Below are 17,837 nucleotides of genomic sequence, written 5' to 3'. Positions count from 1 at the left end.
CACCGTTGGTCATGCCTCAGCAGTGAGTTGGCAGCAGGTGGAAGGAGGCAGCATCTGCCCTGCTTTGCAAACAAGAGCCAGCCCATCTAAAAGCTCTTGGGAACAGGGGAGCTGTTTATTACAAGGGTGTCAAAACAAAGCCAGTTGTTACTGAGCCTTGCTGGATAAAACCTTTGTTTTACTGTGAAGGGCACCTGGGGCAGGGCAAGACCCCCATGCCCTGGGGTCCCGCAGGGGCTGCAGCCCCCAGCGTCGGGTGTTCCCCTGCTCTGGCCGGAGCCCTGCCCTCAGCCTCCACCCGAAGGAGCCAGCCCGAGTCCACATGGGTTTATTCTTTATTTGGCATTTGTCACGGAGCAGCGGTGTGAGCCAGGCTGCGCTCGGCTCCGGTCGGCAGGTGATAGCCAGCAGCGTGGGCTGGAGGGGGTTACCTGCACGCTCGGTGTGCGTCTGGCAGCCCAGAGCAGCGTTTTGGGTGTTGGAGGAGCAGCAGCAGGGCCCGTTCCCAAGCAATGTCTGAGCAGATACTGCCAAATGCTGACTTTGGCTCCCATGGGACAGGCGTGTGCTGGATTCTCGCGCTGGCCGGTCCGTGCTTTGTATGTCCATCCGTCAGAAGGGGCTTTCGCCCCCCTCCCCCCCCAAAGCAAGGTCCCCAGAGTCCCTACTGCGAGTCAGTGTTTGCTGGTCATCAGCTTTATGACAACGCCAAGCGCAAGTACCCCTACGGCTGCGGCTGCCGCCAGCCCACGCCGGACGATCAGCTCCTTGGTGACCGTGGCAGTGGCTGGAGGGGATGTGGCAGGTGTGGCTTCCTGGGGCTCCAGCTGGTACCTCGGTCCCTCCATCCTGGTGATGCCCGTGAGCACGATGCCGTTCTGCGCGTCCGTTCCCGCTGCAAGGAGAATGGGGTAGCGTCGCTGAGGGCTTATGAGGGGATTGAGGGGTTTCTTGGGAGGGTTTTGACTGAGGTCTGAAAGCACATTATGAGCAGCCCAGAGCGTGGAGGTCTCCAGCCCTCGACAGAGCTTCGGCAGAACCTGGTGTCTGCAAGGTGAGAACTGCCCAGGGTGCCCCATCCTTCCAGGTTCTCCCAGCCTCTGTCACTCTCCCGATCCCACCCTTGTAATTACTGTTTTCCCAGTAACTGAGAGCATCACCAGCCCTACGCTGCACCCCCATTTCGTGGGCTTCTGCCTGGCTCATGTGAATCCTTGGAGACCCTTCCTGGACCCAAAGCCACCGCTGCACCCAGTGCCCAGCTCCTGGCCATACCTACGCACCCCCGCACCGCCGTGGCGGGGGGGTAAGGGTGGGGCTGTGGGGCTGGCCCCACACCAGAGGGAAGCGCCTTGCAGGATGGTTCGGGGGCTGGGTTCGGCTCCTCCGGCGGTAGCTGGCTCACTCCTGCACGGTGCTGAGCCTGGGGGAGGGAACACACTGGGTTTAGCCAGTGGTGCATGGTGCGGGAAATCCCCACCGAGCAAAGCCAACACGTTGCCTCTTGTGGGGTTCATCTGGCTGGAAATGGCACCGTGTAGCTGAAAGATGCCCAAAATGAGAGCTGCTGGCTGGTGGAAACCCTGAAGCTGTTGGGGCACAAGGTGATGCTCAGGGCTGCAGGGCTGAGGGTAGCCTCGGTCACTGCATCTGCTTTGTTCTTGATGTCCCCAGCCAAGGGTGGCACGAGGTGCAGAGGGAAACCGTGAGGCCGTCAAGTGCGTGTGTGGGAGGGAGCTGAATACAGGGACATGACTGCGGTCATGGGAGCGCTGGGTTTTACTGGGAGCTGAAGGACAGCCCTGGGCAGCACTGGCCCATGGGATCGAGCCCGTGATGCTGTCTCATCCCGATGCGATCCCAGCCAAGGCACTGAGGACCTTCCCGCTGGCAGGGCACGACGCTGCGGGTGCGCGGGTTACCTCCTCGGCCGCTTTCCTCCAGTCCGTGCGGGCGATGTAGGCAACGAAGCAGGTGCAGAGGATGGAGACGCAGACGAGCATGCTGAGCCACAGGCCTGCAGAGGACATGCCAGCATCAGCCAGGTGCCGCAGCCGGAGCAAACCCAACCGAAATGGCATCTCAGGACAGCGAGTCAAGAAAGGGGACATCACCAAGGTCAGCAGGGACACGGGGATGGGGCGGCTGTGGGTGCCTGCTGCGGGGCTGCCCAGCAGACCTGGCAGTGGTTGCTTTTCCCCAGTACAATTAAAAGCTCTGAGTAGTTGCAGGGGCCATCCCAGTCCCCCCCAGTGTGCCCAGTCCCCAGCCAGGTAGGAGGGCAGAGCCAGGCGGGAGGGTCAAGGCGAGCCATCAGCAGAGCTGTGGGGAGCCGCGTCTACCTGTGGGGGATTGGGGGGCAGGCAGAGCTGCGTGCCCGGGGGTTGGTACCTATGACGCCGATCTTGGCCACGAAGAGCAGCACAGCTCCCAGGGGCAGGCCCACACCGTAGTAGCTCACGGCGTTGAGGATGGCACCGAATTTCTGCTTGCCTATGCCTCTGAGCACCCCGCTGCAGGCGCCCTGCCGGGAAGAGGGAGAGGGGCTGGAGCCGGGAGCACCGCCTTGGCCGAATTCGGGGCTCTGTCGCTGCCTGCGGGCTGGTGAAGCAGCTCCCTGCCTCTGCTCAGTTATTTCTGTGTCCCTGCCCGGTCCTGCGGGTCGGCAGCGATTTGTGCATTTGGTGTTTTCTAAGGGATGACCCCAGGAGCTCTGCAGGGCCCCGGTGCCTGTGCTGGTGCCCACCCGCAGCCTGAGGGACCCCCGACCGACCGACCTGCAATGCTGCTGCTCAGCACCGAGGCCCCCTAATGAAAGTAGAAGCATGCCCAGGACTTACACACATCGCTTCAAACAAGTGGAAGACAACATAGACTGGCATGACCCAGGCCACCAAGTCAACGATCTCCCTGGGGACAGAGAAGAGCCAACAATCGCTTTTGGGAACCAACCTCTGCACACCAGGGCCAGGAGCCGGGGGCACTCACTTGTCGCGGGTGAAGATGTATCCCAGCACATCCTTCGTGGCGGCTAAAATGGCCCCCACGGCTACGCAAAACCCCCCTGAAAAAGAGAGCGAAGCGCTGAGCCTGGCCTGGCCGTGATGGGGAGCTCGGGAGCAGCCGAAGGGAGAGAGCAGGGGACACCAGTGCGTGCCATGGGCAGAAAACTGCAAAACTGCAAACGCTCTCTGTTTCTGCTGTGCCCTGAAGGAGCCCCGACCAAGGCTTCCCGGCACGCGGGCGGCCTGACCTGTGCAGAGCAGGCTGGTGGAGGAGGATCTCTTGGCCGTCTCGACGTCGCCGGCGCCCAGCGCGTTCCCCACCTGCACGCTGGCGGCCGTGCCGAGCCCCAAGGGGATCTGTAACCACAGGGCTGAGGCTCACGTGTGCAATGGGGCCATGGCAGCAACAGCGGAATAACCACCCGGCAGAGAGGGAGACGGAGTTCAGGATTTAATTTAAAACATCCCTGTAGGAGGGGTAGGCAGGAGGAGGGAGAGGCTTAAGCACAGAGGGGGAAGACTGAGATTTGCTGGAGCTGATTTTTGCTGGGTGTCTGTACTGGACTGTCCCGAGGGAGCCCTGGTCAGAAATAATAACCCCCAGCCCTTACCATGAAAGCGACAACGGACACCTCGTAGATGATGGACTGGGCGGAGAGCTCTATGACGCTCAGCAGGCCTGGGGGAGAGGAGAGGGTCAGCGCGGGGTTCGGGCGCCCGGCGGAGAGCCGCTCTCAGCCCCCATGACCGCCACGAATGCTGCTCCGGGTCACAACTCCCCCTCTCCGCTGACCTATCAGGAAGCTCCCGATTTCGTAGGTCCACCACTCGATGCACATCATGAGCATGCTGGGGACAGCCAGGGAGGTGAAGCTGTCCCACTCCAGCAGGCACTCGCTGGACCAGCCTGCAGAGAGGAGAAATGTCACCTGATGGATGACCAGACTGGCCATGTGTTACATCCTCGAGAGCACCCGAGGCAGCTGGAGGGTGCCATTCCTGTTTGCAGAGCCACCAGAGCAATGCTCCTCAGCTCCATAGGACCTCCAGCAGCAGAGTGTGCATGTACGAGCTCTGCTGATGCCATCCTGCGGGCCCCAGAGCGGTGCTACCCTCAGCTCATCCCGCCCGGAGCAGAGCATCTAAGGAAAACCTCATGCCTACGTCTGTGCTCATCCTTTGGCACTGAACCCTACAAAGCCTCAGCAGAAAGTTTCATTTCTCCAGAATTAATGTTTACTGCCCGCCGCGGTGCTCTGCCAACGCTTGCGCGTGACGTGCTGCTACCAAAGCAGCACCGCGTTCCGGGGGCGTACCGGGCTGAGATTAATATTTCACTGTCAGGACTAACAGAGTTCACTTGATAGAAGTGGTAGAAGATTCATGAACACTCAGGTAAAGTGGGACCTGGGGGAAGCTGGGGAGATGCCCTTACCTCCCCAGGTCTTCACGTGGAGTTTCTTGCCTATAATGTACAGGAACAAGAAAATGGTTTGTGAATACTGAGCGACGGTGTTGGCCCAGGCGGAGCCCCTGCAAAGGAAGTGAGAAAGGTCGTCGGCATCCTGCTCACGCCTCCCTGGCTCGGGGTGCCAGAGCGTAACGTCCCGCGTGCCCCCGCGAGCGCCGGATGCTCGGCCGCGCCTGGTGGTGCCGACGTCCCCGAAAAGTCCCTTGCCGTTGCCAGGTGTTGCGTTTTCCCCTCCGTGGGACGCAGGCACTACTCACATGATGCCCAAGTGGAGCACGTAGAGGAAGATGCAGTTTGCGATCACGTTGATGATGTTGCCGACGACCCCGCTCAGCACTAGCGGCCACGTGATCATCTGCGAAAAGGAGGAGACGGGGGGCTACGGCGCCTTCGCAAAAGCTTCGGGAGAGAGGTGTGAAGGTCCCCGCCAGCCCCGCGCTCAGCAGCTTTCCCAGCCAAAAAATAAACTTCTGATGGCGTCACCTGCTTGGAAAATGAGTGTGTTGGAGGTAAATCCCTGATGCGGGGAAGTGTGAAGGGAGGTCCATCAGGCAGTTGGATACAACTGGCTGTGGGATGGGGTGATCTCCAGGGTCAGAGCTGCTCCGGGGCACCCGGGCGGTGGTGGGGATAAGCGCTGCCTCGCCACCAGGAACAGCGAGCACAAAAACCCCGGTGTGTGGTCAAGGGGAGCCCCGAGCCAGGGCTGAGCCTCTGTGGGTGCGAGGGCTGCAGGACCCACCTGGTTCTGCAGGTACCTTGTCTCCAGGTTATACAGAAAAACCGCCTGAAAAGGAAATTGGAGGATGAGATGAGGGCCAGCGCTGAGCAGGGGCTGTGCTGCTGCGGTGGAAAATAGGAGCAGGATGGCCGGTCACCGTGCGTGGCCAGCATCCAGCGTGCCCACAGGGACTCACCGGGAGAGCAGGGAGAAACGCCATCACGTAGCGCTGAGTTAACCTGGGGGACACGAGAGGCACGGTCGGCGAGGGGCCACGGCCACCGTCCCCCCCAGCCCCGCCATGCCAGGGAGGGGAGGGGGGCAGCGGTGCCTGGGCCACAGGACCACCCGACCTGGAGACCTCGGGGTCCTGGCGGATGAGGAGCAGGAGCTGCTCAATGTTGATGAGGATGGCGCAGCAGGGGAAGCAGCAGAGCAGGAGGATGAGGGTGGCACGCTGCAGGATCACCCCCACGCGCAGCAGGTTCTTGCTGCCGTAGGTCTGCAAGGTGAGAGGACGGTGAGCTCTGCCGTGCTGGTGCTGGGGAGAATGGGGACCCCACGGAGCATGGAACAGCCCTGACCACCCCAGAGACTGCCCAGGAGGATTTGGTATTTTAAGGGGAGCACAGAGCTCCCTGTTATGGGGGACAAGCTTCCCAGGTCGCAGGTGCAGCCAGGGTGTAATGCAGCGCCTGGGCAGTGTCAGCCGATGCTGGAAAACCCCATGTCTCCAGGGCAAGCACCAGCATCTCTTACCCACCTGCGATATCAAGGTGTCACATGCCGAAGACAAACCATAACCTACAGAGATGGCAGTAACGTTTATAACCTGGAAACGAGATTTTAAAAAAAAAAAAAAAAAAAAAAAAAAGAGAGAAAGAGCATATGAGCATTTAAGACTTGTAAGTAGGGAGAGGGGCTAAAAGGAAAAATGGGAGTCTGAAATCTGCTCTGTCCTTGTCTGCCTCTGTTCCCGTATCCCATCCCAGCGGCAGTGGGTGGGAGCTGGCGCCGGGGCATGCTTACAGCGATGGCCAGCGTGACGGAGGCCAGCTCGACCTTGCCCAGGTGGCCGCAGAATATGGAGCTGACGAGGTGTATCAGGAAGATCAGCAGCTGGATCAGGATCTAAGCGTGGGGAAGAGGAGAAGCAAAGGTCAGAGACAGAGGTGAGCAGAGGTGGCCGTGCTGGGGCGAGACCTCCAGGGCCAGAGCATGGGATGGGAGGGGAAGGCAGCTGTACGTGTCCAGCTGAGCGCATATAACTACACGAGCAACCCAATCCCCCCGACACGTCAGGTGAAGCCGATCTGAGTTTTTGAGCCCCTGGCCCAGTGTTTAGCAGCACTCCGTGTCCATCTTCTCTGAGAGCTGTTGGAGCTCTGCTGCAACCTGCTCCCCAGGGTGCCCGCGGCATTTGGGCTGCGGTAGCAGCCGCCCCAACGTGCAAGCGCTCTCCTCCCAGGGTCCTTACCAGTGGCCCCGCCAGCACCAGCAGCTTCTTTGCATCCTCCCAGAAGTTGTCCGGGACCAGGCGCTGAAGCCAGCGGCGTTTCTTCCCGCAGCTGCCGGGTGTGAGAGCGTGCTGGCCAGCGGCTATCGCCTCGTTGCAGCCGGTCTCTTCGGGGAGGTTCGCCTGCTTCATGCTGCCGCTCTGCCAGGGGAGTGAAACAACCCTCTTCCTCTGCGCTCTGTTAAAACCACCCTGTCAGGGTGAGCAATGTGTAACCACGGTGGGGTGAACTTCAGCCGGGGCCGGGCGAGCTGACCGCGTGCTGCCGGCAGCTGGGCTGGCAATGGGAAGTGCAGGCAGTGGGTCAGGGCAGGGCACGGAGCTGGGAGCCCAGTGAGGGTCCTGGGCACCGCTGCGGAGCCTGGATGTGCGGTGCAAGGTGCCCGCTGCCTGCCCCGAGCCGGTGTAGGGACTGAGTCTTCCCAAATCACTCCCGTGAGCCTTCCTACCTCTCTCCTGCTTTGCTGCAGCTCCGACGGCCGGCGGGCTGGAGGGTCGTCCTCCTCTTCCAGCAGCGACGGAGGATTCACGGGTCTGTGTGCAGTCTCCCGTGAGCTGCTGCCTGTCTTGGCCCCTCTCATCACAGCGCAACGGCCAAAACAAGCCGGCCCCGTTGGCTCCAGCTGTCGGCCTCGCGCAGCACGGCAGCGTCGGGTTTCACCAGCACCCCTCTGCCGGGCCAAATATAGCGTCCTGCCTTGGCCCACCGTAGGCAGGGAGGTGGAGGGGAGCTGCCGCCGCGGTGCGGCCCCTCTCCTGCGCAGAGCGGGAGGTGGGCCCCGCGGGGATAGGGTAGCCCCCAGGGCAGAGCAAGGCAGGCTTCCCTCCGCTCCCCAGGCTCCCATCCCAAAATTACCTGGATGCTGAGCAGGGCACAGTCTGCCACATCCTCCCCACATCTGGGCAGAGGATTGATGGTCAGGGTCGATGGCTGTTTCAAGCTCCTTTATATCATGTCTTTTCATTCCCAGCCCACAGGCAACCAGCACTGGGTGCCGGGAGAGTGGTGGGGTGGCAGGGAGGGGCCGTGCACCGGCTCTACGCGGCATTCACCTCCAACGCATGAGTACATGCCACACTGCGGTCACGCAGCTGCAGGTAAGAAGAGCCTGGGACAGGTCCTGAGGGGCTCGGTGCTGAGGGCAGGGGCAGGCAGGCAGCGCTGGTGCATTTGCATTCAGACGTATGGCAGTTCCTTGGTGGCTCTGCAGAGTTGTGCGCTGCAACCACCCTCTCCCGTGCAGCAATCCAGGTGCACAAGCCCTGCTTGTAGCCGAGGGGAGCGGCGTGCTCTGTGAACCCAGCTAAAACAAGCCCCTGGCTACCGCTGCACCCAGAGCCAGTCCCAAACTGCAGCGGCAGGAGGCTGAGGCTGCGCCCTGTGCAAGCCCACCGTGCTGCACAAACCAGGCACACGGCTCCCCTCCAACAGCTTAGTCGTGCCAATGACCGGGGTCATACTCACACCACATTAACAGCCCAATATTTACTCAGAAAACTTTATTGTATCAAAATCCCACCTTACAAAAGTGCAAAGAAGAGCTGCTTTAGGCCCTGTGCCTGCCCCGCAGCAGGGAGAGCAGGGCCAGCGGCCAGCACCCAACGCCCCAGCAGCAGTCAGCGGAGTCAGCCATCTTGCAGCAAAAATCAGCCTTGCTCTGCGCTGCTGCGGTGGTAGCGAGCGGGCTCTGCCATGGCCGACCATGCCAAGGTGCTGGCACAGACTGGTGCATGAGGAAACGCGCTGTGCGCAGCAAGAGCCTCTGCCATTAGCAAGTGACATGGACAAATGCCCCCAGCGAGTAGGGCAGCAGCAACCAGGTCCCTGTCCCCCTCCTGGGCCAGCCCCAGGGTACGCTCCCACCTACGACGAGTGACATCCCGGTGCAGTGCAGGAGAGGGACCAGCTCTCAAGCACTTTCTTCCCAGATGCCACACCCTCACCCCCTTTGAGAACTCTGCATGTGGGATAAAACATTGCAAGTTAACCAGAAACTGAGTAAAGTGACTCTTTCCAAGGAACTGAGGGGGAATTCCTTCCCCTGCCCCATGCTCCTGGGACATTACCACGTGCCCTCCTGCTCTGTGCACAGCTCCCCAGTGCCGCTGGTTCTAGCCATTGCTGGTCAGGAGCCGGACCAGTACGCCCACCAGCAGGACAGCGACGGCAGCGGCAGCAGCCAGCACGCGGCGGATGATCAGGGTCCTCCATAGCACAGCGGGAGGAGCAGAGACGACAGCAGGCTCCTCCTGTATGATGGGCTGGTGGTCAGGTTGCCTCTCACCTCCCACGATGCTGTCAGGCAGGACCACCGTGTCCACCACATGCGTGTCGACAGAGATGTAATCTGCGTAACAGAAAGGCGAGTGCTGCAGGGAAGCCGAGCTGCAAAGTCAGGGGAGCCCAGCGCGATGCTGCACGAGTGCTACAGTGACAGTCCTGAGGGTCCTTTCCCAAGGCTGGGGGACACTGGGACATGCTGCAGCGGAGTGGCAGGGGTTCCCAGGTAAGGCAGACGCTGGCTGCTAGTCCAGGCTCTTCCCTGGAGCAGCCAGGGTGGTGACAGGGGTAACAGGGTATCTTGTACCCCATTACTAAGTACAGGAGAAGTGCCACTGGCCTGGGACCAGCACCAGACACTGGGCTCCTTCCAGCCATCGGGGCCTGCAGGACAGACACAGCTGCCACGACTGCGAAGGAAAGGGAGGGTTGGCTGGAGAATTCAGGCTCCCTCCCTGTTGTCAGGCCCGGTTACATACCCAAAGCAGCTGTTTTGTTAGCAGCTGTGCCATTGGAGTTCACATCTTCCAGCTGTTTTTTCAGTCCAGCTCGGACTTGAGCCTAAAAACACACGGAGCAGTTGGTCTTCTCAGAACAAGGATGTCCAGCCCAGCCAAGCAAACCTGAGCCTCCTCCCTCCACTCTCCCAGAGCAAGCACCAAATTGCTCCTCTGCTACCGGAGAGGGACAGACCCCATTTCACTTGAGCCTCCTCCCAGTAGGGCTGTGGCATTGTACTGGGACAGGAACTCACTTAGCACCTTTTAAGAGTTACTAGAGAGAAGCACAAGTCTCACCTCTTCTGCAGCTTTCTTCCAATCCATGCGCATGACAAAAGTCGAGAAGGAAAGGGCTTGCAAGGAGATGCAGAGGATCATCCCCACCCACAGACCTGCAGCAATGGAAAGTTACTTCAGAGAGGGCTAGAGGAAAGCCTGCTTTTGCCAGCCACTGCCAAAATGCCCAAGGACTTCAGTGGGGTCAGATTATTGCCCCATGTCTAACCCAGTCTGGATGGGAGAGCTGCCCTGCGGGGCAGCAAGAAGAAACAGCTCCTGGGGGGTCTTATGCTGGGAGCAAGCCTGGATTTACTGGGACATCTTGGCCCCCATTTGATGGAGGCTACTCAGAGCCTGCCTCAGATGAACAGTGTGCAATCCAGGAGGATCTGAGCACAAGTTCCAGGGCTGAGCCTTTGCTCAAAGCACAGGGTTTGGCCCAGCAGCAGCAGCGCTGGCAGCTCGTACAAAGCCAACCTACCAATGCCAAATGGAGGACACACGTACCTAACACCCCCATCTTAGCCGCAAACATCAGTGAGATGCCGATGGGCAGGCCGATGGCATAGTAGCCGATGGCGTTGGCGATAGCACCCATCTTCTGCTTCCCTGTGCCCCGCAGCACACCGCCACAGGTCGCCTAAGGGAAGCGGGCAGAGGGATCAGTACAGGGGACAGGACGCGCTGTGGAGGGTACCAGCACAGGAGCTCTGGGCTATGGCACGGCCCTGCGAATAGGGGAACCCACAGCTCCGTCCCGCAGAGCCAGAGGGACCAAGGCCACATCGCAGAGCACACGGTGCAGGGCTCCTCTCGTTCCAGCTGCCGACTCGGGCGCAGAACGTGGTGCTGCCTGCAGACACCGAGAGGCATGCCGACGGACCCCATAGTGCTTGCCACGCTGCCTGGGTCCCCCTCCCAGGGACACGACAGGAGGAAACAGGCTGAAATGACTATCTAACAAGTTGTATGAGCACTGCTGCTATGCTGCGTGTACCTGATATCTCTGAAGCCTTGCCAGGGGGAAAAGAAGAAGAAAGACCTGGGTCGTTCTGCAGCAATGCCAATGGGCAACTACAAGCGCAGGGGACACTGAGGTGCTATAGGTAATGCAAGCAGCTGCTTTGAGAGTTTATCAGTTTGCTTCTCTGTATCATTTTAACAGATCAAGAAAGAGCTAGAGGCAGCTTTGCACTCTCCATCGCACCCCAACCTGCAGAGAGGAATCGCTCCGCATACTGGAATACTCACTGCTGCTGCATCAAACAAGTGGAACGGAGCAAAGATGATCATCACTTTGGACACCAAGATAACGATCTCCCTGTTGGGAAGATGTATGTACTGGTCAGGGAAAGCAGCACAGCCTGGTCCCAAGGGACTTGGATTCTGACATATCTCCCTCGGCCAGCTGCAAAGCCTGATCCCAGCCCGTGAGACTTGAGGGGATGCGTGCAGCTTGGGTACCACCATGGTAGTGTCCCACTGTCAGCAGCATCCGCACCGCCCAGGGACAGCAGGGAAGAACCTTTGGGGAACGTGTTTGCCAGATGGAAGTTTATGAACTCTGTCTGCCAGCAGCTTCTGAGCAGCTCCTGGGATAGAAACCACACCCTCAAAGAAGGTAATAATACTCAAAAGCAAGCTGTTAACCCACTTGTCATTGGTGAAGATGTATCCCACCACATCCTTTAGGGTTCCCAGTAACGTTGCAACCACCACAGCAAAAACTTCTGAAAGAAAAAGAAATAGTCAGATTGGTTGGTTCAAGGGCAGCGTGTCCTGCTCCTTTATTCCCCTCTGCAGGACCTGGGCTGACCTGAGCACAGCAGGGCTGTAATGCAGGAGGTCTTGGCTTGCACCATATCCCCCGATCCCAAGGCATTGCCCACTCTGACACTCACAGCCACGCTGAAGCCCAGAGGCACCTGAGTAGCAGGAGACAAGGAGGAGGTGGGTAGCAATAGAGCCTGCACCAATTTTCTTCTTCCCCAGCAGGGAATTTGGGGCAAATTGGCATTGCTGCAGTAAAGGGATTTTCTACCTGCAGCCCACCCCTGCATGTGCAGCTGCATGGCAGGCCTGAGAGTCATCACCTGCCTGGTGCAGGCTCCTGCTTCCCTCCCCAGCCTTGATCTGCAGGGATATTGTCTGGGGGCTCCTCCCAGGCTGAACTTGGTTTATCACACCCAGCCCTTACCATGTACGCCGCAGAGGAGAGCTCGTAGATGACAGACTGCGCCCCCAGCTCCACCACATTGAGCAGCCCTGGAAAAGATTCATCACTTCCTTCGTTAGGTCAGAGTTAAACTCCTCCTTTGCTGACAAGGAGACAGTGACTACAGGGTTCCCATCTAACAGATGCAGAGCCAACCCTGCAGGCGAGGAGGCTGCTGGCAGGAGGTGTCTGGGGACACACTCAAGAGGGAGCCACCACAGCAGGCACGGTTGGAAGATGACCTGTTGAACCGGAGGAAAAAGAGGATTTGGACTCACCTGCCAAGAAACTCCCAATCTCAAAGGTCCACCATTCAATACACATCATGAGCATGCCAGGCACCGCCAGATGGATAAAGGAGCCCCAGTCCAGGAGGCAGTCCCTGGTCCAACCTGAAATGAGGAGGTGAAGCAAAATGAATGCATGTTCTCCCTCTCCTCCCTCAAAGGGCAGCCATATGCTCTTCTGGACGGTCTCTGACGACAGTCACTGCTGCAGCTCACAGGACATCAGCCTAGTCTTGCTGCTGTACTACGCTGCGTTCCTGAGACAGGATGATCAACAAGAATGTACTTGGAGCTACAGTAAAGGCCTTGAGGACATGGCTACAGCATCTTCCCACCATGAGGGGATGGTAATCCCTTTGTCAGGTGCTGGTGACAGCACCAAATCCCCAGGGCCAGACACTGGTATTTTGAAGGATTAAACTATGAACAGTACCTCCCCACGTCTCCACATGGATCTTCTTCCACCACACGTAAAGGAAGAGGAGAATGGCCTGGGTGTACTGAGAAACGGTGTTAGCCCAGGCAGAGCCCCTGGGGAGAGAGAGGCAGGCAGATTACAAATGACATCCTCCCCAACCTCCTCAGCTACAGCAGGAGAGACCTGGTGGCAACCATACAAGCCTTGCTGCAGATACGGGGCAGATCCCTCCAGCCTTATCTTTGCAGGCAGGTTGGCTGGGGGTAGAGGGTGGCAGAACTGGGCACCCAGGACACCCTACCCCGGCCCTGAGCAAACCCCTGCACCCAGGGAGAGGCTGTCACCATCTCTGCTCACACTTACACCATGCCCAGCTTCAGCGCATATAGGAAGAAGGCGTTCATGGCCACATTGAGTATGTTGGCTGCAATCCCCGTCAACACCTGAGGCAAAATGATCGCCTGGAAGCCAAGGAGAGACTTTGGAGTTTGCTTCCCCAACACTGCCCAAGCCCCATCCAGCAAACACAGGGGAGACCTTCAGCAATGCCCAAGGAGAAAGCCAAGAAGGCAACTCCTGTTTCAGGTAAAGCTGGATTGTGTTAGACATGCAGAAGGTAGCGTGCAGGGCTCAAGAGCTGGTGCAATCAATAAAATGCAGAGTTGGGAGGTAGCAATGGGGAAATGGAGCAAACTAAGTGTGGTTCCTATGAGCTCTCCCTGCTCCGCAGGGCTGGCTGGGGGGCTGTGCGTCACACTTTCCTCAGCCCAGCTCTCCCCAGAGCAAGATGAACTTAGATCCCCGACTTTATCCGTGTTCCTAGGAATACCTTTAATCTACGGCCCAGAACCTGGCTAGTTATACAATACCTGACTTAGTAAATATCTTGTCTGCAGCTGGTACAGAAACGCCGCCTGCAAAAGTCAGGATTCATTTCATCAGCACCGCCGCGCTACGGTTCAACAGCCAGCTACCATTTAACACTCCCAGATGGGTCCTTCCCTCAGCTCCCCGCACTGCCTTCTCAGGGTGCCCCAGCCAGGCACGCTGCCCAGCACCCCGCTCCTGTGGTCCGGTCGAAGCGTGGCACCTGCCAGCACTGGCTGCACCCAAAGCCAAGAGTAACAAAAGGCACCTCCCATTCCCACTGGGAAGAGAGAACAGTCTCCAAATGGGAAATCTCCCATGCTTCCTCATCAGCATGAGAAAGCCTGGAAATCTTGGAAGAAAGGATTAACCCACAGACCCTTATTCCCCAGGGGTACTGCTCCCTGTCTTAGAGGAGTCAGAGTAACTAGCCAAGAGCCCAGCAGCTATGAGTACGTGCAAACAGCAAGCTGCAGCCTTTATCTCAGAGCTAAGAGTGAGCCCTGGAGCCCCCGGTTCCAATGTCCACCGCCAGTTACGTGTTGCACAGAGACATGGCCTGCAGTAAAAGCCTTTGCAGAGTAAGATGAAAGAGCGCACATTTGCTGGTCCAGCAGCTGCTGGCCAATGCACCTCTGTTAAGGCCCAAGATCAAGGGGCACGTTGTAAAACCCTAAAGCGTGCTGCCCTGTGATCCACACAGCGAAGACCCAGCCTCCTTTCTCCTAGTGTTACCGAGGGATACAGAGCTTCTAACAGCTTTAGCAGCAACTTACAGGCAGCGCTGGAATAAAGATCATCACGTAGACCTGAGTTAACCTGGGAAGAGAGTTGTTTCCCCAGTTAATGATAGAGCAAAGCAAGAGCCAAGCCAAGCAGCGTTGCACTCAAGCTCCACGGAGCCTTGATTTCAACACTACGTGGCAACCCCCCAACAGCCAAATAAATGCCTGATCCAGAAGGGCTCGATCTCACCCCTGACCTGGAGACCTCGGGGTCCTGTCGGATGAGCAGGAGGATCCGCTCGGTGTTGATGAAGAGCGCCCAGCAAGGGAAGCAGCACAGCAGCAGGATGAGGATCCCCCGCTGCAGGATGGTGCCCACCTGCTTCAGGTTCTTGCCACCATATGTCTGAGGCAGGAGAGAGGACCAAGGTGAGCGTTACAGGGAACCAAAGGGTCTGGGCAGCAACAGGCTGATTAAATGCATCTCCCACGCCCTGCAGTGGCTAGTGCCAGGCTGGTGGGGTTTAACTGGCTCTCAGGTGGATTGCACACTCCTTTTGCTGCCCAGGCACGACCCAGGACTCCTTGGGGGAGCTGCAGGGAGGGAGCAGGCTCCAGCCAGTGCATCTGTAGCCTGGGGCTGGCTGGAAGCTGCCATCCTCCCGCCCTTAGCGCCCAGATCGTAGCGTGCGGGAGGAGAGACACCACCAATCGCACCCTGTCAGGCACAAGAAAGGGGGGAAGCTGCTACTGACCTGGGACATCAGCGTGTCGCATGCCGAGGCTAAACCAGAACCGATGGAGATGCCCGTCACGTTGATAACCTGGAGCAGAAACAAGAGACTTGGGTTGCAAGGGAGGGTGACGGAGACCTGGCCCAAAGCACTGTGTCCCTCCCAGCTGGGTGGGGAGAGAGTTCTGCTACGAGTTTTTGGGAAGTTTCCAGCCCTTTTCTGTTTCTCAGAATAACATGTTCTTGTTACCTACATAGCCTGGTGTAGAAAAGGATCCTCTAGCAAGGGGTGAATATCTAAAGGACCGCTATCAGTGTTGCTCCTAGCCACACGTGCTTGCCTAGGTCAGGCAGGCCAGAGAGCTGGTTGCAGGCTCCAGCTCCCTGCCCAGGCGCTGGCCTTGCACCGGCACAGTCACCGACCGCTCCGCTCCCATCTCCTGCCTGTGCTCAGGGCAAAAGAAAGAACGGTTTGGCGGATGCAATGTTTGCGTTGTAAGCACAGCCTGATGCACATAGGGTCCTCACATACACATCCCTAGAGGTTTGGGGGTGTTTTCTTCTTCCTTTTTTTGGCGACACTTAATTTGTATGTTTTAAACCAGAGCAGAATCAGTGATACATACAGAGACGGCCAGCGTCACAGCATCCAGCTCAGCTTTCCCCAGGTGACCACAGAAGATGGAGCTGACCACACTGATCAGGAGCCCCAGCAGCTGGGCGACAAACTAGGACAGGAGGAGAAGGAGACGGTGAGATGAGGACCAATTAGGACTTGAGGAACACCACCCCTCCCCCAGGCATTGGACTATGACCCCTCGGGTTTCCTGGTCTCACCGCAGCACCTCGCCTCCAGGCCAGGGCTCTGCCGTCCTGGGAACCCGTCTCCGCTCGCCAGCACTGCTGGGGCAGAGGAGCCAGCTCCAGGACTCCAGGTTCTCGGTGGCTTTGTCTTTCAAAGCAAGCCTCTACCTGCCCCTGGGGTGTTTTGGTGTTATGCAGCCAATCTGGCAGATGACCTTGTTTTACATAGGGCTTAAGGGCTTCACTAGAAATCCTCTTTTCCAGGATGAAAGATGCATGGGGGCGGGGGGGGGGTCAAAAATCGCAATGCTTTTCCGCACCTCTGTGCATCTAGGGAAAACTCTCCTCTCAAACCGCAATGTCCTCGCCTCCTGGAGAGACGCCAAGTCCAGCCTGCTTGTTCCTTGCCAGGGGCTACAGCAAGGCTTAACGATGCTGTAGCAGAGACTGCACTCCAGTCCTCATTTTCCCTTGGCAAGGGATGCCCTCTCTACAGGCCTCCGAGGCACGGAGTCATGGCACAGCTAGAGCCAGATGGCAGGAGTTAGAGACATTTATACCCGCTGAGGGGTGGGCATGGCTCGGGACCATGCCTCGGGTCCGCTCATGCTCCTTTTCCACCCAGCAGCTGGCAAGCCGAGAGCCCAGCGCGCTGCTGGAGAACCAGCTCCTGCGGGGTCAGAGGAAGAACAGAACAAAACCTTCTCCTCTCCAGACCTCCCACCGCTGCCTGCAGATGCGGTCCTCCTGCCAGGCCGGGCATGTTCAACCTGCTGTGATTAATCCCCGCAGGAGGGGTCCATACCGCCACGATTGTTCCAGTGCAGGATTTGATACTAAATGAGAATTAACTAATGGCAGCCGTGGGTTTGGTTTTGAGGTTATCTGTGCACACAGAGAAGCGGGCTGTGCCGCAGGTGGAACGGTTGAGGGGACTGAGCTAGGGGCTGATGCATTCAGCTATAGAAACCGAAACCCATCTATGCTTCCTCCGCTGTCTGATCACAGTGGGTCAGCGCTTCGGTGTCAGGGAGGACGCCTCTGAGAAGTTCATCGGTTGGTACTCATTTACCGGATTGAGTAGAAGATTCAAAGCACAAGACTTCACGCGCAGTAAATTCAGACCGGGGCTGTGGTACATGTGGAAGCCTCTGCAAAACGTGCTCAGTGCTGCGCCATCAGTCCCTGCCTACCAAGGGATGCATCTCCTTCCAGACAAACGGCGGTCGAGGGAGGATTTCGGGACAGCAAGCCATAGGGTACCTTTGCACCCAGAGTCTGCTGGAAGGGCTGGCATCGAGCGAAGCGACTTTCTTGTCACTCAAGGGGTACGTGGCAGCGCCGGGGCTGCTGACTGGTTTCACAGAGCAATTTAACAGAACAGCTTATGCTCCCCCCTCCCCAAATCCACTGCTCTTTTAAAGCCGTGCTGCCAGGCCCTGCTGGAGCAGGGCGCATGGATCAAGCTGGACAGCAACAGCAATTCCTGTGGCAAAGCATCAGCCCTCGGATGACAATTAAGGAATGATTGGTGGCGGTTTAATTCCGCCTGTGCCTTCAGCGGGCTTGCAGGCACGGGCTGCAGGAGGGAGGGTCCGGGCTGGCCCCGGTGCGGGAGGGGAGGCGAAACCCCGGGCTGCGCCGCCGAGCCCGGAGGCCGAAGGGCGATGGAACGGCGGGGCAGGGCTCAGCCCGCCGGCCGGGGCCGGAGGTCCCCTCCGCAGCCCGGGGCAGGCTGCCAGGCTCCGGGCTTCCCAGCCCCGCCGCCCTCCCCGGCGCGGCCCGGCGGCCCCCTCGCCTCAGCGCCGCGGCCGCTCCCCCCCGCCTGCCCGGGCTGCGCCGCTCCGCCGGGCGGGAGGGCGCCCGTCCCCGTCCCCGTCCCGGTCCCCGTCCCCGTCTCTCACCACGGGCCCCGCCAGCCGGGCCAGCTCGCAGCTCTCCCGCCGGGCCCCCGCGGGCAGGAGGCGCCGGGCAGCCCGCAGGCACCGCGCTGCCGCCCCGCCCGCCGCCGCCAT

General features: G+C 59.0%; 2 protein-coding genes across 2 annotated transcripts; both read right to left on the bottom strand.

Moving 5' to 3' along the window:
* Positions 1–674: 674 nt before the first annotated feature.
* Positions 675–7,294, bottom strand: LOC104029135 (multidrug and toxin extrusion protein 1). The gene is made up of 18 exons (XM_075720100.1): positions 7,163–7,294; positions 6,675–6,854; positions 6,227–6,328; positions 5,961–6,029; positions 5,551–5,699; positions 5,394–5,436; positions 5,219–5,263; positions 4,734–4,831; positions 4,441–4,538; positions 3,799–3,912; positions 3,617–3,684; positions 3,254–3,362; positions 2,989–3,064; positions 2,841–2,910; positions 2,392–2,524; positions 1,923–2,017; positions 1,276–1,423; positions 675–895 (listed from the first exon to the last, which is right to left on the bottom strand). Exons 1-18 carry the CDS (start codon positions 7,292–7,294, stop codon positions 675–677), a joined length of 1,950 nt encoding a protein of 649 aa, XP_075576215.1.
* A 1,531-nt stretch (positions 7,295–8,825) lies between these two features.
* LOC104029136 (multidrug and toxin extrusion protein 2-like) lies at positions 8,826–17,837 on the bottom strand. The gene is made up of 17 exons (XM_075719643.1): positions 17,727–17,837; positions 15,645–15,746; positions 15,041–15,109; positions 14,543–14,691; positions 14,337–14,379; positions 13,563–13,607; positions 13,057–13,154; positions 12,709–12,806; positions 12,267–12,380; positions 11,971–12,038; positions 11,590–11,698; positions 11,428–11,503; positions 11,025–11,094; positions 10,281–10,413; positions 9,792–9,886; positions 9,474–9,555; positions 8,826–9,061 (listed from the first exon to the last, which is right to left on the bottom strand). The coding sequence occupies exons 1-17, from the start codon at positions 17,835–17,837 to the stop codon at positions 8,826–8,828; spliced, it is 1,698 nt and encodes a 565-aa protein (XP_075575758.1).

The sequence above is a fragment of the Pelecanus crispus genome, chromosome 12 (assembly GCF_030463565.1).
Source record: "Pelecanus crispus isolate bPelCri1 chromosome 12, bPelCri1.pri, whole genome shotgun sequence".
Taxonomy (NCBI): domain Eukaryota; kingdom Metazoa; phylum Chordata; class Aves; order Pelecaniformes; family Pelecanidae; genus Pelecanus; species Pelecanus crispus.
The sequence above is the reverse complement of the archived record's forward strand: the minus strand, read 5'-3'. Positions and strand labels throughout refer to the sequence as shown.